Source organism: Ursus arctos, unplaced genomic scaffold (assembly GCF_023065955.2).
Source record: "Ursus arctos isolate Adak ecotype North America unplaced genomic scaffold, UrsArc2.0 scaffold_19, whole genome shotgun sequence".
Lineage (NCBI taxonomy): Eukaryota > Metazoa > Chordata > Mammalia > Carnivora > Ursidae > Ursus > Ursus arctos.
The window spans coordinates 27,830,050-27,853,125 of record NW_026622863.1 but is presented as its reverse complement, the minus strand read 5'-3'; the positions used below and the strand labels follow the sequence as shown (position 1 = coordinate 27,853,125).

The following is a 23,076-nucleotide window of genomic DNA, read 5'->3' as shown; positions in this document are numbered from 1 at the left end:
TACACCCAACATGGGGCTTGAACTCACAACTCTGAGATCAAGAGTCACATGCTCCACCAACTGAGGCAGCCAAGTGCCCTATATGTTATATATATTTTCACGCATGCACACACATGCGCGCGCACACACACACACACACACACACACACAAACATGGTGAGATAGCAGGTTAGTGGTTGTTGCCTAGGGCTGGAAGGTAGGGATGGAGGGAGCGAGGGTGATGGCTAAGGGATACAGAAGTATCTTTAGATCTTAAATCTTCATCTTTTTTTTTTTTAAGATTTTATTTATTTATTTGAGAGAAAGAAAGAGCACAAACAGGAGTAGAAGGAGAAGCACATTCCCCGTTGTGCAAGGAACCTGATGTGGGGCTCGATCCCAGGACCCTGGCATCATGACCTGAGCCAAAGGCAGATGCTTAACCAACTGAGCCGCCCAGGCACCCTTAATCTTCATCTTTAAGAAGATGAAGGTGTTCTAAAATAAATTCTGATGGTTACACAACACTGTATTTAATAAAAGCCACTGACTTTTATACTTTAAATGTGTGAGTTGTATGGCATGTGAATTATACCTCAATAAAGCTGTTAGAAAAATACTTGGTGATGAAACTAACGTAACATGTGTGTCAACTATACTTCAATTAAAAGAAAAAGAAAAAGAAAAATATTTGGCGAATGGAATTTCCCGAGGTTCCAGCAACTGCCTCTAAAGAAAACTCTCAGAAGGCAGAGTTCCCACAGTCAGGAACCACCTCCTGGAAAGGAGACCCCTTTCTACCACCAGTATGCTGGCTGTCACTATGCAGGAAGTGACACCGAATGGGCTGTGGCCTCAGCTAACCCACCATTTTGGGCCCTCCCTATGATGGCCTCCCTCCTCACCAGCCCCTCTTGGTGAAAATATTCAGTTACAAGAATTCTAAGAGCCCTATCAAAATGCTCCTGTCCCCCAGATTCCACTCCCAGTCAGCAGAGTGACTTACAATCGGATCTGGCCCGTGGACAAAGCGCTGGCAATCCAGAGTAGGTCCAGGGCTTTGAAGGGCACCAACACAAAGCTGACGTTGGCGGGCAGGTTCTTGGCGCTCTCGGGGTACATGAAATGGTGGGTGGTTCGGCTGCCAACATCCTGCTCAAAGCCCACGGTTGGCGCCTGATTCATCCTGCAGAGACAAGAGGGTGACATGAGAAGCAGCCGCCATGGAAACCGGTAGAAGATTTTGAGAGGACAATTTGGTGCTAGCCATCAAAAATGTAAATGGGTGTACACTTTGACCCAGCCACTCCATTTCTAGATATCCTACAGAAATGGTTGCCTACAACCGCAAAGACATGTGTACAGAGACAGTCACTGCATTATTTTTTACAGTCATGAAAAGGAGAATCAACGTAACAATAAAGAACTGGTCAGTACATTTTGGCACACTCATATATGGAACGCCACAGAGCCATGAGAATGAATGAAGCAGATTTACATGTGCTGGTAAAAAATAAGTTGTGAAAAAAAAAACAAGTGGTGTGAGGTATCTGTCCCACTTCTTTCCTTTTAATGTATACTGTTGAATACTACTATGTGCTGCAGGAGGGAATTAACAACACACAAAAGGAAAACGTAAAACTGGATAGTATGATACCATTTTTTGTAAAAACAGACAGAAAAAGGAGGCAGAGAGAAAGGAAGAAGGAAGAAAGGAAAACATACTTTTGTATATGAATGTAACAAAATCTGGAAGAGTACGAAAATTGGTAACAAAGCTTACGCTTGGGAAATGGGATGGGGAGGAATAATTCATCTTTCAGTGTATACATTTCTGGGTTACCCCCCCCAATAACAAGAACATATTATTCTCATACTTTTTTTTTTTCTTAAAGAAAAGAGCAGCCTTCTACAGCTTCAACCTTACCTGGCTGTTCTGTCCTCTTTCCTAGAAGACGGTGGAAGCACAGCAAGAAGCTGAGCGTTCTCTCAGCCCCTGGGCCGGACGGCAGCCTCTATGCCGCCAGCCCCAGCCCCTCTGTCCCTGTACTTCAGCTTCTCATCTGCCTTTCTGCTCCAAGGCCAAGAGGGATGCTCCAAGTTCTGACAGCACCCACCTCGGCTGTCTCCTGGTGATGTGCAATGTGGCTCTGTCTGTCCCATGCTGCCATGGAAGAACCCAGAAACCCAGAGCGGGCTTGCCACCCTCCTGGGCATAACAAGCCGAGAAGGCTTCTACTTCCTTTCATCCGTTGCAAAACATAGGATCAATAAAATCAAAGCTCCCTCTTTCGGTGAGTATCTCAAAACAGGTGATCCAGCTTTGAATACAAACGTGTTGGGCTTTTCTGCTGTGACCGTTTATGAGAACATTCCTGTCTTGCGTGGACCACCTTGCGGAATCATGACTACTCAGGGAGGTGACTACAATCTTGCCTTCCGATGGGGACAAAGGGACCTGGGAGAGAGGGAGCAAAGTCTCTGTGTGTTTTCCCTGCTTTTTATGCCTATTCTGTAAAACCAGTATGAACGTTACGTGTCCTTACAGTGGCTGGCACCACTAGCTGGGCTGGGTGAAGACCTCCTGGGCCACTGGGGCTCCCACAATGCCTTCCTCCTGCCCATGCCCCATTGATGGCACGATGCAGTGAGAGAGTGTCCAGGGTGCCCCACCATGGCTGCTGGTACTGCTGTACCTCCTACCTCCCTGCTGTCCTTCCCTTCAGGGACCGAAGAGCATTTGGGGCTGGGAAGCCATAAAGCCTGAGAGTGGCCTGATTTGGAACTAGAGAGTGAATCTTTGTTCTTGGCCACTTCTGTTTTAGCCTCATTCAAGCAGAAGCCTAGAATCTTCCCTGTAGGACCAACTGCTCTGGCCTCCATTTCTTTAGGTTAACTGCTTCTCTGCCTCCTGTCTGGGTGCCCCTCTGTTCTCCTGGTCTTTAGAGTTCAGAGATGTTGTCTCTTAGAAGAGCCTGAAGTATCTTCTCTCATGTATTAATAACCATTGGCTGGGCTCCTACAGCTCTGCACACAGCACTAGTGTGTCCTGTGGTCACCATAGCTACAGTCTGGATCTGTCTCCTGCCACATCAGCCCTGGGGTCTGTGAGGAACAGAGCAGTTTGGAGAGAAAGCCTTAACAGGGATGGTGTTTCTCAGCAGCCAGGGGTATGTAAGGGGGTAGCAGGAGGCAGAAGACTTGGGTGACACTCCAGTTGGCTGTGCTTGGACTGGGTAGGAGCTGGGGTCAAGGTTCATTCTGGTGACTACCTAAGAAACAAACCTCATCTCACCTGACATGGAGAAGCGAAACTAGTCCCACAGATCAAAGGGCTGCAAGTGCCCCAGGTTGGCCTCTAAAGATACCCACCTACCCCCCCATCTGCCTTTTCCACTGCATCTGTAGCCACGGTTTTGACTTCTTAGACATGTCAGGCAGTATCACTGCCTCCACCTCCCTGGGGTTCCTCCCACTTGCTGGGCAGGCATCAGCTTTCAAAGTCTGGGAATGAATGGAGAAAGAGGTCCAAAAAGACGTTTCAGAGCCTCCAAGGTAGAGGGTAGGCACAGGGTGTGCTTTTGAGGAGGCTGTGATTCATTCTGGAGAAGCCAAGCCCTGAAAAGGGGCCAGAACAGGACGGAGGATGAACTACATCTCCATGACTCTGGGGAAAAGCATTCTAGGATTCTATCTGTTCCTGGTTGCCTCCACCCGCCAAAGCAGCACGTGAGGGCAGAGGCACGGGAAGGGTGGATGTGGATTCATGCTTAGGGTTTCACATCTGGTCACCTAGTCTCTTTCATTCATTCACGTATTTATGGTGAGCCTACAATCTGACAGGTGCTTGTTTTAGGAGCTGTGGACCTATCTGCGGGCTGGCCGCGGCAGGACCAGCTCAACTCCATTTGGAGTTGCCAGCAGAGCTCAGAAGACATACAGGAGGAGGAGGCAGCTGGGGAGAAGTGTAGGGAAATGTGGGTAGAGCCATCATCTCACTGTAACCCAGCTCGGTGGGGTCTTATGTTGGTCCTGCTTCCAGGGAGCAGGGAGGCCCCCCCACTGGCTCCAAACCAAGACATACCTGTAAGTGAAGAGTCACCTCCACTACCATCTAGCTCTTCGTACAGATCAGCAAAGAGCCAATTCACTCCGGGTCAGCCCGGCCACAAAGTAATTCTGGGGTCCACTCCAAAACGCACATCTCCTAACCTGCTCCGGGTGAGGGAAGCTCTGTACATTCCTCTCTGCAGCCTGGTCAGGTACCACCCAGGTGTCACAGCAGCCAAGCCTTTTTGTCTGCATCCACCCTGGAGCCTCCCAACCATCAGCGACATGCATAATAAAAGCACCCACTTGGTACAGGTGGCAGGGCAGGGATGGCAGGAGCCTCAGGCACACAAGAGCATTTCCCTGGGCTTCCCGAGCGTCCCAGGGCTGCACAGAAGTGATGGACGTCTCATTCCCCCTCGTGCCACTGTGTCTGGGTGGAGAGGGCTCCCTCTCCAGCAACCAGCTTGCTTCTCTCACATTTGGAGTGCCAGCGATTGGAGGATGGGGAGAATCTCAGGTGGCTCTGGGTTCCTGGATGAGGCCTAGCATCCCTCCTCTCCCCCACCCCCCACTATTCTCAACATGAGAAAGGTTTCGCAAGGAATGGTGAAAGCCTCAGAGACATACTGCTGCCTTGGTGTTGCCATGGAAACAGCAACAGTTTCTAAGACAAAGCCCTTCCTTCTGCCTCCTGGGGAACCCGGTCTTTCTGCAATGCTCATCCTAAGAGATGCTTAGTGAAAACTGGGCATTTTCAGCATCTTCACTCTTAAGGCTCTCCTTCCACCAGGGAGAGGGATGGAAGGATCCCCATCGTGGCATTTCCCATCCCCAAGTCAGGGAGGAAATCAGAAAACACAGGTTCAGGAGCAGAATGAGCAGCCCATGTTCAAGTTACAAGTCTACCACCTAGGGGCACCTGGGTGGTTCAGTCAGTTAAGCATGCGACTCTTATCGCAGCTCAGGTCTTAATCTCAGCCCTGTGCTGGGCTCCGCCCTAGGTATGGAGCCTACTCAAAACAAAACAAAACAAAACAAAACAAAACAAAACAAAACAAAACAAAACACAAGTCCACCATCTAGTCCCTGCTCACTTCCAGGCTCATAGCTCTGTGTCTTTGAAATGAATGCCCTCCCAACCTCTCTCCTTTCATCAAGGCTGGCCACAGATGTCTGTTAAATGAATTTGCCCCCATATAATCTAAACCTTATGAAATCAAGGTAAGGGACAGTAGCCCAGAGCAAGCACTGAGCAATTCCTCTTCTTGCCCAGGACCTCTGTCTTCTGTGAGTCTGCCAGAAGGAATCATCTGAGGCTATTAATCAAGACACAGTGTAGGGCCCTCTTTCTTGGCCCAGCACTGAGGGGACTGGGCAGGTGGAAGGACCTCTGGTGGGAGTTTTCACCAGAAAAGAGCCAGGACTCCACTCTCAGCAATTTGAGGAGGAGTTCAGAGTTAGAAACTGAGTGCTGGCCTCAAGCAGAGTATAGAATGGGAATTCTGCCTCCCCATCTACCCAACAAAAAAGAGAGAGACCTGAGCCTTTACAGAAGGTTCTGGTATCAGAGACTCATAGCGCCGGGCAACTCCTCCACTGCCACACAAGGCTAAGGAGGCCAGTCCCTCCTTCTGGAGGCCTGTCCTGGGTGCACCCCTGGGCTCCCGGGCTCACCTCATGATGAAGTTGTGCCCATCCACATCCGGACCGTAGCCAGAGCCCCGCAGGTTGCCTGAGTTCCCCACCACTGCGCAGCGCCGGCACTGGCGGGGGTCCCGGAAACGGTATGGGTTCTCCCCCGGTACTATCTGGAACAGCTTCTCCAGCACCTCGTTGGTGTTGTGTGACTTGAACTGGGGCTGCAGCATCTGTGGACACGAGGGGAGAAGGAAGGAGGGGGGATTACGCGAGCAGGGAGGGATTCCTGCCTGCCTGGCTGCCCTCACCCTCCAGTCTCAGTCAGGGAGAGAAATTCTCTCGGCAGTGACGACGTTCCCCTTCTCCGACAACAGCAATATCCCCTTCTGAGACTGGTGCCCTGCGCATCAGGAGCGCTCTACTGCACTGGAGGGGGCTCGGGGGCCAACGGGTACTGCAAAGCAGAAAGCAGAGAGCCCCTGCTTTGCTGTCCTCTCAGGGAAGCTATGAGTCACATGAAGAGTCACTTTGAGGTGCGGTTAATGTGGAAAACCCTGTGAGGTTCAGGGGCTCATTCCTAACCAGCCTACAGAGGGCGCCCCTGGGACTTAGCCGGAGGGCTCAGGATCACAAAAGCTGCATCTGAGGCGGTATCCACGGCATATTCCCTGGGCGGGAAGGAGGAGGGAAGGCAGTGAAGTATAGCAATTCTTTCAAAGTCAGAATGGCTGGATGAAACTGGTTCCCGGCACTTCCCACCACCAGTGACCTCGAAAGACCATGAGGCAAAGCTGGGGCAGCCCTCAAATGCCTACGCCAGGCAAGCAAAGCTCAGGAGTGAAGTGGCAGATGGGGCCAATGGGAAACAGGAGGCCCCGGCAAAAACAAGTGACATCAGCCAACTGATGCCATGTGGTTTTGTGAGCGTAAAAGGACCAAATTTTCCCCTTTTTTGAGAAGCTGAAAATATAGATTTCATGTGAAATATTCCCATTCCTAAGTGTTGGTAACGAATGCAAATATTTTTAAAATACTGAGCAGAAAAAAGGGCGCCTGGGTGGCCGAGTTGGTTGAGCGGCTGGCTTGATTTCAGCTTAGGTCATGACCTCTGGGTCCTGGGATCCAGCCCCATGTTGGGTTCTGTGCTAGACACAGAGTCTACTCCAGATTCTCTCTCTTCTTCTCCCTCTGCCCCTCCTTCTGCTCTCTCACACACTCTCTGTCAAATAAATAAATAAATAAATAAATAAATAAATAAATAAATAAAATCCTTAAACAATTAAAAAAAAATTGAACAGACTGGACTTGGCCCACAGGCCACAAAGCAGTAAGGTAGAAACTAGGGCTTTAATATGTTCTGTGGGGGGTGCCTGGGAGGCTCAGTCAGTGAAGCATCTGGCTCTTGGTTTCGGCTCATATCATGATCTCAGGGTTGTGAGATGGAGCCCCACATCGGGCTCTGCGCTGGGCGTGGAGCCTCCTTAAGATTCTCTCTCTCCCTCTGCCCCTCCCCACTCCCTCTCTTCAAAGAAAATGCTCTGTGGTCTGAGCCATAACAGGGGTTATGACGGAGCAGGAGCTGCTTAGGGGGCAGAATAAATGAAGGAGACGGGGTAGGCCTGCTTCTCTGCCTCTTCTTTTGAGCACAGGAAGGGCTCCTAAGAAAAAGAACACAAACTCAGTCGAAAGGGAAGCTTCGCTCTGAGACAAGAATTTCTAAGTTCACAGCAAAAGGGGGTGAATGTGGGGAGCAGGAGAGAAGTGGCTTCTGCTGCATCTTGGCTGAGGGACATGCTTGGTGCTTACACGGCCCTGAGTTCCATTCCTAAGGGAAGAAGGAGACTTGGCCTATCCATGGGTCTGCCTCTGCCTAGAGTCCTGCTCTGGCTCCAGATAGCCACCACAGAGACCTATGACCTTGGGCAAACCCTGTGCACTATCTGAACCTTGATTTTCCCCACACAACGAAGGCTGTGGCTATGATTAACAGGCAGAACCCTCCAAGGGCTCCAGGCTGCTCCAGGACTGGCCTGTGGGGCTCCTGGTCACCCTTTCTCTGTAGACCTCCCCATTCTTAGGGACTCAGACAGTCTGGGTCAGGAAGTGGGATCTGTAAGTTGTTCTGGTAAGCCTGATTGCGTGAGCTCATCCTTGCTGCTTCTCGGAATGTGAGCAAAAGGGGGAGTCATCATCCTCCCCCCTTGCCAGCTGGGGAAACCAGAAGCCATGAGCTGCCTCCCAAGTCCCCCAGTGGGCAACGCAGGCAGCCTCTGGGCCCCTGGGCTAAGTGCTGACACTGTTCCACCTGACATGTGTGGCAACCAGATGGCCCTGGTAGAGCCTGGGGAGCGGCACTCCAGAGATGATAGGGATGAAAGGGAATTAAAAGCAGCAGAAAGGTGACAGGATCCAGAAGAGCAGGGAAGCATGGACACACCTGTCCCCTCATCCCCTCCCCTTCATCTCCCTTATCACCCAGAGGAACTGACAATGTTTTCCTCTCCTGGCCCAGGAGAAAGTCTTTTCCAGCAATCGTAAAAAACCAAGTGAGTGGCCCTTATGGTGTTTAAAATTATTGTGAGCCAATATTTACAAATTAAGATAGTTAGCAAAAAACTGTGGATTTCCAGGTTCTCTTAAAGGGTCAGAAGATGCAGCAGTGCTGGGTCACATCCCTGCAAGAGCAGCAGTTGCTGCAGCTGAGAGTGGCTGCCTCCTTTATAAAGGGCAGACCCTCTCCCCGACACGGTCCTGACCTCTCACCATGTTCCTCCTTGGGGCCTGTTTCTCCTATGTGACCTCCAGGGCGTACTAGGCATTTCTGGTCTCTGCTTGGCCCCTACAGGCACTAGAAAATAGTTCTCTCTCCTTCCAGGTCAAAGCTTGCTCTGCCTTTCAGAATCTGTGACCCTAGTAGATGGCTCTGGTCAAATGGACCTAATACTTTGTCACATCTCTGGGGGCCAGAAGACAGGCAGCCAAAATCCCAGGGCTGGGGCAGGGGGACTTGAAGAGTGACTCCCAAACAGGGGGACAGACCCCTGGAGAGGGGACAGCAAAGGGGAGGCAGGAGGGGCCGCAGCTCTCACCATCCACCATCTCTGGACATCTGGAGGCAGATCCATGTTCTCTCGGGTCCACACGGGGGAAATGTTGCTGTTGAAGTGGCTATCAAACCAGTCAGAGGCGCCAGTGTCACCCATGCAGCGGCGGCAGGCACAGCTCTTGCCGGTGAGCCCCTCCTTGCTGAGGCGCTGCAGTCCGGCATAGCCAGGCACCAGCTTCACCCGATGGGTCCCGCCCAGGGCTCCTGAGTCCAGGTAGGGCAAGGTGGCCATGCTGTGGTGGGAGTAGGTGAAGAGGAGTGACATGATGAACACCAGCAGGAAGGCCACGGAAAGGAACCACACCCGCAGGGAGCACTTCATGGTTTGGCGCCCCGGGGGGCTAGACCACCAGCCTGGTGGGCGGGTGGGTGTCACCGTGGCCACTCCTTTCCCAGCCCACTGACAGGCCAGCCACAGCGAAGCCTGCCTCTTCTGGCACCACGTGCAAAGGGCATAGGGACACGTGCTAAGGAGGGGACAAAGGCAGGGGTCCCTTACCACACCCTCCCTCAATGTAAGGAGAAAGCACAGTAGGCAGGAGTGGCTCCCCTGTCCCTGAGCCACTCAAGTGCCAGCTTATGGCTTCATCGGGTCTCTCTGTCACTAGCTGGGCCACAGAGGCTCTGACTGTCCCGCTGCCCTGGCGAGGGGGAGGTCAGTCCATCCCAGCCCTCTAGTCCCTTGGGGTTGCTGGCTGCCAGCTCTGGGGGCCCCCCTCTTTGGTGGCTCGAAATGGTCCAGTCTGGAGCATTCGGGGTCCTTGTGGTTCATGAGCAGACACGGAGGCGGCCCCTCGTCCCCTGCAGTGGGGAAGCCCTCGAACCCCAATCACAGCAGACAGCACATGGGCTTCAAGTGGCCTGGATTCCATTCGAGAGTTGTCCCCGCCGAAGCTGGCCCTCCTGGCCCAACCCCTCTGCCAGAGGAGGGAACAAAGCCCCAGTCCTGAGAGAAGAAACCCAAGAAGCTCTGTGGGCGTCCGAAAACTCTGCCGCAGAGACCAAGATCCTCCGTGCACTAGGTTCTGCCCTTCCGCTTCCCATTCGAGGTGCTGGTCTCGTCTCCTGATGGTCACAGCCCCAAATGTGGTTGCAGAGGGGTTCGCAGAGCTCCTGCTCCTGCTGTGAGGTCCTCTGGGGCCTGGGAACAGCTGCTGCTCAGCAGGGACCTGCTTCGAATGCCGTCTGGGTCAGCTGAGCGTGTGCCGAGCTCCCTGCCAGGGCCCAGTCCTCCTTGGTGCCACCGGCCCAGCCTCGCAGGCGGGCTTCTCTGCCCATCCCCACTCCCCTGAGGCCTGCTGTCCTGCTGTTAGCTCGTGCTAGCAGTAATCCCCTGGCAGGTTCCCCCTCACTCGTCAGGCGCCAGGCTGCCGCAGCATGACCCTGAAATTGCAGAGAGGAAAAGTAATGTGCAGATAAATTGCGTGCGCACACACACACACATGCTCTCCCCCAGCCCCGCCCCCGAGTCCCAGAGGAGACAAAGCTAGCAGTAGAGGAGACACCCACTTAACCAAAGGGTGGACGAAAGGGCTCTCCCCTCTACCCACCCACAGCTAGCTCTCAGGGGCTGCAGAGCAAGAGATTAGCTCGCTCTCTCACTTATTAGCCAGAAGGTAAACAAGGACATAAAGTTATTTCCCTGGAGTCCATGGCGATTCAATGGAAGAACCAGGCTTAGAAAGTTCCGAGTCCAGCTATGTGAGGTTAATTTCAGGTGAAACTGAAGAGAAAATGGCCCAGAGGAAAGATTACAGGAGACTATAGATAGGACTCCTCACCCGATGCTCTCTACCCTCTGAGTACCTGTGACAAGCTCCTCTGAGCAAGAGACAGGTCGGTGGGGGAGGGCTGGGCCTCTGCCCTGGGATTCGCCCCCTCCTCTCCTGGGTATGGGCTCTAGGTGAGGCATTTCTGGGTTAGCTCAGTGAACCATGAACAATCCTTCCCACTGTGGTATCAGGGAGAGAACCTGATTGTGTCAGGAGGCAGAGGTGCGGGGCTCAGCACCCCCACCATACAGCCATCTGGGCAGTTGCCTTCATCTATATCTTATGGATGAAATGAAAGCCAGGGTCCCTGGGGGCACGGACAGTCTGAGGCCTTGTGCTGTCCTGGCGGGCAAGAGCAGGGAGAAAAGGCTGGCAGTTTGGGGATGGGCCCTGAGAAAAGGAGTCTGAATCCATGCCATGTGCAAGGGAGTCCGGGCAAGATTCAGGAACAAGGCTTAGAGTGAGGCCCTGTGCGCTGGCTCCACGCCACGGGAATCACTTAAATCTGGCTGCCTGCCTGTCCCCACCAGATCTTCTCGAAATCCGGCTAGCCCCAGTTCTGACCTGGCCCCGGAGCCTCACAGCTCCTTGCTGAAAGCCCCAGCTCCAGCCAGCTCTTCCAGGGTCCTCTGGCTGCTGCCGGCAGCTTTAGAAAAGGCCTCTCAGACTCTGTGTTCAAGAACCTTAGCTGCCCTCTCCACGCGGCAGCTCAGATTTCTGGAGCCAAGCCAAACCACAAAGCCATCAGGGAATGGAACTAGCACGTTCCAATAAGGAGAACATTTTCTGGGTGGGGAAACAACACTAGCAGAAGTAAAGACTTGCCTAAGGTCACAATCTTGTGAGTAGAGGTGAGTAGAGAGGAGATCTATGTCCAGGTCTATCAGGTTCCAAAGCCTGTGACACGCCAGAGCACAGAAAGGGGCCTGTGAGTTCTTTCAACGACCAAAGGGCTCTGAGACAAGTGACAAGGAGACTCGGGAGCTGGTTCCCAAGGTCAAGAGTGAAGGTTTCCTCTCATGTCTCACCCAGGGTACCTGGCTGTCATTCCCAGGGGCTCCAGCAGCGCCAGCTCCAAGACGCTTTACTTTGGATGTTTTACTGCACCCACTTGGAAAGCCAGATTCTATGCATGGCCTTTGGCTGATCATCTGTAAATAGGAAGCCAGGTCACTGTCTCTTCCTATTCTCCCTTTACCCCTTTCCACACCCAACATCTAAGGAAAAGAACTTGGTTTTACAGGTCCTGTGACCTGGAGAGAGCCAACCACAAGGCATGTGGCCCAGGGAAGCAGTGACTTTCTGAGGGGCCTCTCCACGGAGACCTGGTTTCTGGTGAGCAGCCCACTGTGGCCACTGAAGGTGGGGGCTGGGCAGAAGCAGGCCCAGGAAGCTCCAAAGGAAATGTCTCCCCCATTGGGGAAGTCAGTAACTCCTTGGGATTCTAACTCAATGAAGGGGGCACCTGAGGTAACCAGCTGCTTTGTGGGGGAGAGGAAAGGCCCTAGTTTTGTCAGCGTGTTTGGGAAGAGCAAAGAAGTGGAGTCCCCAGGAAAAGCCCTTGCTTTGTGAACCCCACGGCCAAGCTGTTCCCAGGAGTTTGAGCAGATCAACATGTGCTGAGGGCAGAGACACAGGGAGGAACTGCTGCTGAGACTAAGAAACATCAGAGGCCCCTAGACATGCACCCCAAATCCCAGAAGTCACCCAGCGTTAATCCTTGTGAAGTGCTTTCATGCACACTGTTTCCTCCAGTGGAATCTCATGCTTTCCAATTGCCCACGGCCTAACTCTGATTTCTCCCCTCGCAGCTGCCGTGATCATTCACATTAAGCTCATGCATACACACACCAATATAAAAAAGTTGGAGGGAGCACACACACTCTGGTACCCACAAAGGGAAGCAGGCCAGTCTTCTGGGGCCACCTGGCTGTTGGGGACTTGTTTGTTCATTCCACTGATACTTAATGGGCCAGCGCTGGGCCACGGGGACAGTGTGGGACAAGACACACCCATCCTGTCCTCACGGAGCTTCTCGTCTAGGTGCAAATACAAAGGGAAATTACAGGGAGGTATGAGAGAAAACAAAGAGTGCAAAGAGAATGAGAAGGAAACAAGCCTGACCTGTTAAAACAGAGAACAACAAGGCCCAAGAAGCCGGCGAGGGTGGCAAGGGCGGCGGAGAGGAAGGCGCAGAGGGCTGAGGGCAGGTCATAGACCTCTTTGAAGGGATTAGGATTTATTACAAATCTGATGGCAGGGTTTTGAAGAAGGCTGTGTCATAACCTGATTTACATTTTAACATGGGCTCTTGGAGGAATTTTTAAAAATTTTAATTCCAGTATAGTTAACATAGAGTGTTATATTAGTTTCAGGTGTACAAAATAGTGATTCAGCAATTCTGTACATCACCCTGTGCTCATCAGGACAAGTGCACTCCTTAATCCCCATCACCTGTTTCACCCATCCCAGCACCCACCTCCCTTCTGGTAACCATCTGTTTGTTCTCTGTAGCTAAGAGTCTGTTTCTTGGTTTCTCTCTCTCTCTTTTTTCCTTTGCTAGTTTGTTTTGTTTTTTAAATTCCACATATGACAGAGATCATATGGTATTTTTCTCTGACTGACTGACTTCGCTTAGCATTATACTCTCCAGCTGCACCAATGTCATTGCAAATGGAGAGACTGCATTCTTTTCTATGGGTGAATAATATTCCATTGTACATACACACCACATCTTTTTTATCCATTCATCTATCAGTGGACATTTGGGCTGCTTCCGTAATTTGGCTATTGTAAATAATGCTGCGATAAACATACGGGTGCTTGTATCCCTTTGAATTAGTGTTTTTATATTCTTTGGGTAAATACCTAGTAGTGTGATTGCTGGATCATAGGGTAGTTCTATTTTTAACTTTTTGAGGAATCTTCATACTGTTTTCCACAGTGGCTGCACCAGCTTGCATTCCCACCATCAGTGCACGAAGTTTCCTTTTTCTCCACATTCTCACCAACACTTGTTGTTTCTTGTGTTTTGGTTGTAGCCATTCTGACAAGTGTGAGGTGGTATCTCATTGTGGTTCTGATTTGCATTTCCCTGATGATGAGTGATGTCGAGCATCTTTTCATGTGTCTATTGGCCATCTGGATGTCTTCTTTGGAGAAATGTCTGTTCATGTCTTCTGCCTATTATTTATTTTTGGGGTTTTGAATTGTATCAGTTCTTTGTATATTTTGGATACTAAACCTTTATTGGATATGTTATTTGCAAATATCTTCTACTATTCTGCAGGCTGCCTTTTAGTTTTGTTGATTGTTAACTTCATTGTGCAGAAGCTTTTTATTTTGATGTAATCCCAGTAGTTTATTTTTGCTTTTATTTCCCTTGCCTCAGGAGACATATCTAGAAAAATGTTGCTATGGCCAATGTCATAGACATTACTGCCTGAGATCTCTTCTAGGATTTTTATGGGAAAATTAAAAAAAAAAAACAGTACCAAGATCTGGGAGAGGATATAGAGTATTAAGAACACTCACACAGGGCACCTGGGTGGTTCAGTCAGGTAAGCATCTGCCTTTAGCTCAGGTCATGATCCCAGAGTCCTGGGATCGAGCCCTGCATCTGGCTCCCTGCTCACTGGGGAGTCTGCCTCTCCCTGCCTCTGCCACTCCCCTCCACTGTGCTCTCTCTCTCAGATAAATTAAAAAAAAAAAAGAATTAAAAAAAAGAACACTAACACACCACTGTTGGGACAATAAATTGGTACAATTCTTTGGAAGATAATTTGGCATTACTTAATAAAGACAGACATAAGTATATCCCAGTGGTGTTTTATGTTTTTTAAAAGAGAAATGAAAAACCATCTTTCTCCAGAAAACATGGTGTGGGAACAGAATGTGAGACTAGAAAGTTCCCCCAGCTGTCCTGGGTTAATTTATTTTATGACTTCCTTTGTGTGGACATCTTCAGAGATTAATCTTCCTCAGGTTTGCGTGAGAATGAATGGTTTTTCTCACTGAAAGGCTGAATATTTAGAATCGTAACAAATCCAGTGAGTTCTGCCTGCTTGTAATTTTAAGCAGATTTAAAGCTTAAGGTGAACCCTGACAACAGGTTAAGTATAGGGTTTCATTTTCACCCCAAATCTCACCCCCACTTGTGATAATGTTTTTTTTTCCACTGGGGTTTAATTCATATGTAATAAAATGCAGAGGTCTTTCAATGTAAAGCTTGACGAATTTTTACCTGTGTACATGGTACAATGTATCCATTAGAAAACATGGAGCATTTCGATTACCTCAAAGAGTTAATTCCCTTGTGTTCCTTTCTAGTCAATACCCAGTTCTCTCACCATATATTACACTTATTTGCTCTTGAAATTCATATAAACACATTATTATCTACTCTTGTGTATCTGGCTTCTTTCGCTCAGTGCAATGTTTTGGGGACTCATCCATACTGTACATGTCTGTAATCTGTTCTTTCCCACATTTAGACATTTGAGTTGCTTCCAATTTGGAGTTGTTATGCATAAAACCGCCCTGAACTTCTTGTATAAGTCTTTTTGTGGACACCTACTCTTATTTCTCTTGGGTAAATACCTAGGAGTGGAATTGTTGGGTAGGTAGGTGTATGCTAAACTTTTACTAGAAATTATCAAATAGTTTTCCAAAGTCATTGTAGCATTTTACATTTCCACCAGTAATGTACAAGAATTCAATTTGTTCCATGTCCTTGAAATTTTCTGTTTTTAAAATTTAAGACCTTTCTGATGGGTTTGTAATCCACTCTACTATTTCTACTACCAGGTACATACGGACATGTGCACCAAGAGACATACAAGGATGTTCAAGACACCACTGGGCAAAAGCTGAAAACTGCAAACAGAAAAAAAAATGAATGAACCCTAGTTTCAGACATCAGTAGGGATGAATGTGACCAAAAAACTATTCATGTTGAGCAAGAAGAGTAAGTCATGGATGAATGTCAATAGTAGGAGTTCATTAAAAATTAGAAAGTAGGCAAAGCTAAGTGTATGCCTCTCTATACAGGAGATAAAACAATACAGAAAATAAAAGAAATCATGGAAATGCAGGAAATTCCTCTGGAGGGACAGGAAGATAGATAAGATCAAGGAGGGGCCTACAGAGCCTTCAGAAGTACTGTGTAATGCATTACTCCTTAATCTAGGTGGTGGAAATAGCATTTTAAATTTTCATTCTTTAAAGAATATATATATATATGATATAAAATTTCCAGACTAGGCAAATCCATAAAGCAGATAGTCGTTGCCTAGGGTGGGGAGTTGGGGAGAGATAGGGAGCGATGGCTAATGGGTTTGGCATTGCCTTCTAGGTGATGAAATGTTCTAAAATTGTTTGTGGTGATGGTTGTATAACCATGTGAATAGGCTAAAATCCACTGGATTGTACACTTGAAATGGGTGAACTGTATGATATGCAAATTATAACTCAATAAAGTTGTTACTGAAAAAAAAAGGGGGGGGAATGGGATAAAGTAGAATGGGGGAACTAAGTTGGGAGATACTGCAGAATGTTTGTATGCTGGTACAGGGAAAAGTTAATGCTGCAGGGAAAAGAGAGGACAGCCAAGAAGCAAAATCCTTGAGTAGTAAGAAGGGATGGGAGCCAGTGCCTACAAGGGGAAGGTCTACCTGAGAAACAGGAGGCAAAGCAGAGTGTGGGGCGCAGACACAGGGAGTGATTCGGTAGTAGGAAACTGAGGAGGGTCTCTTTATTGATGGGGTTGGAGACTGACAGAGACCAGATGTGAAACAGTCCTCTAGGATACACGGGAAATTTAGTAGGTCGCAGAGCAGTGCTGGGTCTTCTGACTGGTTTGTGGCCACAAATTTAGCAAATCTGGTGAGACCATTCAACAATACATGTCCCCTGAATGGCTGGCCGAGCTTGAGATACTGAGGCTGAACAGAGGAACTGGCGACCATAATCCAGAAGGTCAGGGGCAGCAAGGACCTTGAATAATGGATGGTTTCCCTCCCCTAGAGTCTTCTACCAACCAAGGGATGCACGCTTGAGCAACCAATGGAAGCTAAAGGGGGTCTTTAACTCGAAGATAGAGCAGAGGAAAAGCAGGCATATGGGATCAAGCAGCAAAGTCTGCCCCAAAAGAACGGGGCGGGGGAGACTGGCTTTTGGAGGGTAGGGCAGCTTTAGAGCCTTTCTCTGGTCAGTTCCCAGGAGACAAGCCATCGAATTAACCTAATGAAGCACAGGATAGCACAGCCTCAGACCAGCGCAGCTGAACACAATCTTCTTGGCAGGCAGAGAAAAGAAATGTCAAAATAAGGCTCAGAGGATGGGGGGAAGGGGAGGCCTGAATCTGGAAGCGGTGGGGAGAAGGGAAAAAAACACAGCAAGATGCTGACAAAGTACCCTCTTTCCACCCACTGACACACAGCCTGAGGATGTGTCCCAGAGCCTCAACGTAAAGGCATCAAACCACAGATTACTCACATCGCATGATGTTATATGGGTTTCTGAGCATTTGGGGGCATAGCCTCTCAGTATTCACAGAAATCCCAAGACTAACTGAACGAGGTCAGCCAGGCGGTAAGTGACAGAGCTTTAATGCCACTCCAGGTCTGATGGCTCCAAGGCCAGTGCTCCTGTCACAAGCACCCAATGGCTACCACAGAGGTTCTTCCCACTAACTGGGGTACAACAATTGAAGGGTTCTCTATGCCCCCAGATCCCTGCCAGCCTAGCAACCCAGCAAACTCCCCGCCTCCTGGGTGTGGCAACAGCCTACCCTGGCAGAAGGTGCCTGGGGGGCGGGGCAGTCATTATCTTGAGGAAGAGACCTGACACACATCTCAAACCCAGGGAGGCATGCCCTTGATGTGCCTGAGAACTGGTCGCTTCCCCTCTGCATGTTCGGCTAAGTGAAGTCATCTCATTGCAACATCCTGGCACCAGCCCCTGGCAGAGACCCATCATAGTTCTCCTAGTGACTCAGGCCCTCCTGGCGCCCCAGTTATACACCCTCAGGCAGCCTCTGCCTCTTGAGTGCCTCCCTTCCTTGACTGCACATCCACTCTGAGCCCTCAGCTCTGTATTTCTGCTGCTGCTGCTCAGGGTTACCAGTCAGGAAACCAGAGAGCAAGGGAGCGAACAGATTTCCTCAAGCCCATGGTCATCACTCTGGCTAACTTCCAAACAGGTCCTAGAAAAGTAACCCATCAGTCTTCACTATGAGAGGATCAATGTTGCACCTTAAGAGGTAGGCTCTGGGGGAGGAATGCCAGGCTCTGGGGGATGGGAGAGGGTGGGGCAGGGGAGCCCTGGGATGCGGGGCTCCTTCCGAGCAACTTCCGGCTCCGCTCTGGCCGAGCTCTGCTCCACACTCAAGGGGTCCCAGTGGCGTTCGTTCCTGTAGGAGAAAAGCCCAGGAATTCGCTATACACATCCATACTAGGGCAGGAAGCAAAGTCTAGAAAAACGTTATATGGGGGCGCCTGGGTGGCACAGCGGTTAAGCGTCTGCCTTCGGCTCAGGGCGTGATCCTGGCGTTATGGGATCGAGCCCCACATCAGGCTCTTCCGCTGTGAGCCTGCTTCTTCCTCTCCCACTCCCCCTGCTTGTGTTCCCTCTCTCGCTGGCTGTCTCTCTCTGTCGAATGAATAAATAAATAAAATATTAAAAAAAAAAAAAAAAGAAAAACGTTATATGAAGAGTGAGGCAGACAAGGCCAGACAGAAACAGTTGGGGAGAGAGGAGGAAAGATGAGGCAAGGAAGAGAAAGTCATTTAAAGAACAGAACTTGGCAGTGACAACAGCCAGAGCCATTCCTAGTAAGTCCCTGAGTCTCAATGACAGGTCTCTCCATGCTTCAGGCCACTTATTTGCTTTTTATACAATATGATAGGGTTTTTAAAAACGATTTTATTTATTTGACAGAGAGAGCGAGAGAATGTACACAAGCAAGGGGAGCGGCAGGCAGAGGGAGAGGGAGAAGCGGGCTCCTTGCAGGACTCGATCCCAGAACCCTGGGATCACGACCTGGGCCAAAGGCAGACACTTAACCGACTGACCCACCCACGTGCCCATACGTTTATTCTTAAAACATGAATGTGATCCATTGCATTTATGCATTTGGACTTCTGTTATTACCTTAGTGTGCTCTCTTTACTGTTTCTTTAGTTCTTTTTGCCTTCCCTGACTTCTGTTGGACTGACACACTATGCTACCCCTGATCCCACCATTCTTTTCCCTCTTGGCTTGGGAATTATACTTCTCTTTTTTTAGTGGTTATCTTACATTGTTAGTATACTTTTTTTTTTAATGAAGTCCAAAAGTTTTCAGCAGCGCTATTCCCTTGAACAAGGCAGCAACTGGTGTGATTTAACAATAAAATTCCCTACTTCATTCTAACCTTATTCTTCCCTGACCGTGTGGCCAACAATTTGTTTTCCTTTTTTTCATTAATTAAAAAACAAACCAGACACTGGATTTTTGTGTGTTTTGCCATCTGTGGCAGGCACTGTTGATTGCCTATCAGCAGCTAATCCCCTTTTTTTCTTGCCAACAGAATCCCGATTTTGCTCAGGCAACAAAGGAGCCAGTCCCAGGAGATGAGGCGAACCTGGTCAAAGCCAACCACAGTAAGCCTGTTCCCTATCGTTGGGAATTGGTCTAAGGATGGACCAGCTCAGGCCAATGAGACATAAAGAGATGTCTGCAGGGGCTTTCTTGGGAGTCTCCCTGAAAAAGAGGCACATTCAAAAGCTTCCTTTCGGCTAGCATCTCCTTGCCTTCCGGCTTGGGATGTTACGGGGAAATAATATGCCTGGAGTTGCACCAGTCATCTCAAAACCATGAGGAGAGAGATCTTACACCCTGAGGATGGGAGAGAAGGAAGACGGAATGATCCAGGGTCCTTCTTGTCAGTACTGGACCACTGCCTCAACTCTGGAATTCCTTACCTCCATATTTCTCATTATAAACGAATTAAGTTTTTTCTTTCCTACAGTTTAAGTCACTGTGGGTTATTCTGTTACTTATAGCAGAAAGCATCCTGATATATTGTCCTATAGTTAATTAAATTTATCAACATTATGTGTCAATTTCTGTGCTCATGATGATGAGCTCCTTTCCCTGGGTTTACTTTTCTTCTTAATGAACCATACCTTCGGTAGATCTTTTAGCAAAGGTCTGTAGGTGATAAAACTGCTTTAGTATGTCCAGAAATACCTTTATTTCACCTCATTCTTGAATGATAGTGGGTGGAGAGTTCTAGCTTCCCTAAAATACCCCTCTATCACCTTCTGGTGTCTAACATTGATGAGATGTACGTCAGCTGATTGTCACTCCTCTGAATTCTTGTTTTCTCTGGTAGTTTTTAATATTTCCTCTTTATTCTTGCCTGCTGTTTCACTATATTATGCCCAGATATCTATTTATTGTTTGGTATTCATGTTATTTCTTCAGTTCTAGAATTCTCAGCCATTCTCTCTTCAAATACTAATTCTTGACCATTTTCTTGACTCATATCTGGAAATCCTATTAGATGTATGCTAAAGCCTCTCAATCTATCCTCCATGTCTGTGCTGCCTTCTGGATGGAGTCCTCAATGTCGGCTTCCAATTCATGGATCCTCTGTGTCCAGGACAGAGCTCTATCTATTGTTTAAAATTCAAACGACACTATTTCTCAGAGCTAGAATTTTTAGTACTTTTCATGCTGACATTTTCCTGTTTCTTTTTCCTTTCATAACTTCACTTTCTTTCTTTCTTTTTTTTTTAAGATTTTATTTATTCGACAGAGAGAGACAGCCAGCGAGAGAGGGAACACAAGCAGGGGGAGTGGGAGAGGAAGAAGCAGGCTCCCAGCGGAGAAGCCTGATGTGGGGCTCGATCCCAGAATGCCGGGATCACGCCCTGAGCCGAAGGCAGACGCTTAACGACTGCGCCACCCAGGCGCCCCTCTTTCTTTCTTTTTTTAAAGTAGGCTCCACACCCAACATGGGACTTGAACTCACAACCCCAAGATCAAGAGTCACAAGAGTCACATGTTCTGCTGACTGAGCCAGCCAGGTACTCATAACTTCACTTTCTTTTCTTTAAAGGATTTCATGTTTCTTTATCTCTCTGAGGGTCCTTAACCTATTTATATTAAAGACATTTTCTAATTACTCTGTTATTTTCATTTCTTCTGGGGTAAATTTTTCTTTGATTTTTATTGGTTCTTTTTTCTCATTAGTTTTCCTCACATTTCAAAACTCTGGTGTATAAATTCATCTTCTCTCTTATATTTTACTTTGCCTCCCCATTTAGGGGTCTCCCCAGGTCCTCTGGCTCTCCCAGGCTAGAATCATGTCTTACAGCAGTCACTCAGCTTAGGTCCAGGATGTGAGGCTCTTTCTCCCTAGATAAGCATCTTTATAATAAATTGTAGCTCCAGGGCAGGGTTGGAAGCAACTTTTTTCAGCCTACTTTCCCAGCCCCTGGGTTCAAGCAGTGTACAAACTCTTAACTCTATGCTTCATGTGGAGAACTTTACAGCTCTGTTACTCCAGATTTCCAGCTGCTTCTTCCTGCTTCCAGACTCAGAGACCAGCAGGCCTGCAGCTTCAGCCCTGCTCTCCTCTTTGTGTTCCTGCTCCATTTCTCATTACAGGGATGTTTGTCGTTTCATGTGTGGGGAAGGAGGGGGAGTGTATGACTATGTTTTTAGAATTTATCTTTTTGTGTATTACTGCTATGTGTTTAGATATAAATTTACAGTGCCATCTTGACTGGATGAGTTGGATTAAACCATCTGTACCAAGGAACTGGGGATCCCTGCCAATACCAGTCTCCTGGGAAGGCATATCAAACCATCTCTAACGAGATTCACAGAACTCCAGCCAGCACTGCAAAGGAAGCAGACTGAGATAGCCGGGAGTAAACTGATCAAGAGTCCCAATTAAAACTGTTCTCCCATCCCCACCCCATTTTCATTCCAGTCTACCTTGGGGGTAGGGATGTGTGGGTAGACATGCAAATAGGATCTTTCAGATGTGGTCTGACCAGGCCTTCACAGGGGAAGGCCACCCAAGCTGTCAGCTTCTCTTCTATACCACTTGACCACGTTGCAGTCTTTTTTCTGGCCAGGGAAAAATGCATATTGGTTGTAAGGACACCCTTGATGAAAGGCCCATCTGACTCTGAGTTCCCAGCCTGCCTGCAGCAGGCCCAGCCTTCAGTTTCAATTACATTAAAAGATCAGTGGATTGGGGCGCCTGGCTGGCTCAGCTGGAAGAGCAGGCAACTCTTGATCTCGGGGTCATGAGTTCAAGCCCCACGTTGAGTGTAGGTCTTATGTAAATAAATAAATAAACAAACGAACAAGTAAACAAATGGAGGACTCAGGAGTGTAGTGGATTCAGGAGCCAAATTCTAGCCTAGGCTGTCACCAGGCACTTTTTCTTTTTTCTTTTTTTTAAAGATTTAATTAATTTATTTGGGGGGGGGGGAGAGAGAGAAAACACAAGCAGGGAGGAGGGGCAGAGAGAGAGGGAGCTGGGATCACGACCCCAGCTGAAGGCAGACACCCAACCGACCGAGCCACCCAGGCACCCCAGCCACTTTTTCTTTTGAGGCCAAGATTCTTGAACAATCAGGAGAAAGCAATCCTACCTTCACCCTCTTCTTCACTGACTATCTCCTGTTTTTCCTGCTGACCACCACTTTGACTTCTAAGTCACTGCAATGTACTTTCTTGACTTAGATACTTCCTTATTTCTTTTGGCTTGTAATGCATCCCAAAGGTTCTGCCTTCAGCCCTTTTCTGCTTCTTTGCCCCATCCCCTTCCAAATTCGTTGCTACCCTTCTACTCTGGGTTTTGTTTTATATATTTTTTAAGATTTTATTTATTTATTTGTCAGAGAGAGAGAGCGTGCGCAAGCAGGGGGAGCAGCAGGCAAAGGGAGAAGCAGGCTCCCTGCTGAGCACGGAGCCCAATGTGGGATTCAATCCCAGAACCCTGGGATCATGACCTGAGCCGAAGGCAGATGCTTAACCAACTGAACCATCCAGGTGCCCATACTCTGAGTTTTGGACCTACATTCTCAACAGCCTCTTTAGCATGCCTGTATGGCACTTCAGACTTAACAAACTCATCATCCTCCTGCATCTGAAAGCATATGAGATGGGGTGCCCATAAGGGCCAAGGCCAGGCTCTTTAGCATAGCATTCAGAGACCCCCAAACCAGGCCACCTCCTAAGTTTCATCTCTCACTATACCCTATCCTCTAGGGGTTATGAACTAGTTTGGACCACAGGCCAAATCTGGGCCATATTTATTAAGATCTTATACAGAGCCTAAAAAAGACACGTACATGTCCACCTCCTTCACTCAAAATATAAACTCTGATTGTGCAGAGACCATATTATTTAATTCATCATTTCTGTATCACTGTGGGACCTAGCCCTGGCCTACATATAACAGGCATCAAAAAATACTTGTCCAGCTGAGTATCATCTCCACATATAACCTCAGGATTATAA

General features: G+C 48.6%; 1 protein-coding gene across 9 annotated transcripts in view; it reads right to left on the bottom strand.

Annotated features, from left to right (window-relative positions):
* Positions 1-23,076, bottom strand: part of ST3GAL2 (ST3 beta-galactoside alpha-2,3-sialyltransferase 2) — a 49,569-nt gene that overhangs the window by 8,506 nt on the left and 17,987 nt on the right. For 5 of the 9 annotated variants that reach the window (XM_057314230.1, XM_057314235.1, XM_057314236.1 and 2 more), the window contains exons 2-4: positions 8,760-10,159; positions 5,707-5,900; positions 986-1,165 (exon numbers count right to left, since the gene is read on the bottom strand). In XM_057314230.1, the coding sequence (XP_057170213.1) occupies positions 986-1,165; positions 5,707-5,900; positions 8,760-9,098 (713 nt within the window). In that variant the 5' untranslated portion in view covers positions 9,099-10,159. Of the gene's footprint in view, positions 1-985; positions 1,166-5,706; positions 5,901-8,759; positions 10,160-11,112; positions 12,396-12,443; positions 12,588-17,801; positions 17,960-23,076 lie in introns of those variants that run through there. The other 4 variants (XM_057314232.1, XM_057314231.1, XM_057314238.1 and 1 more) reach the window with 3 other exon arrangements.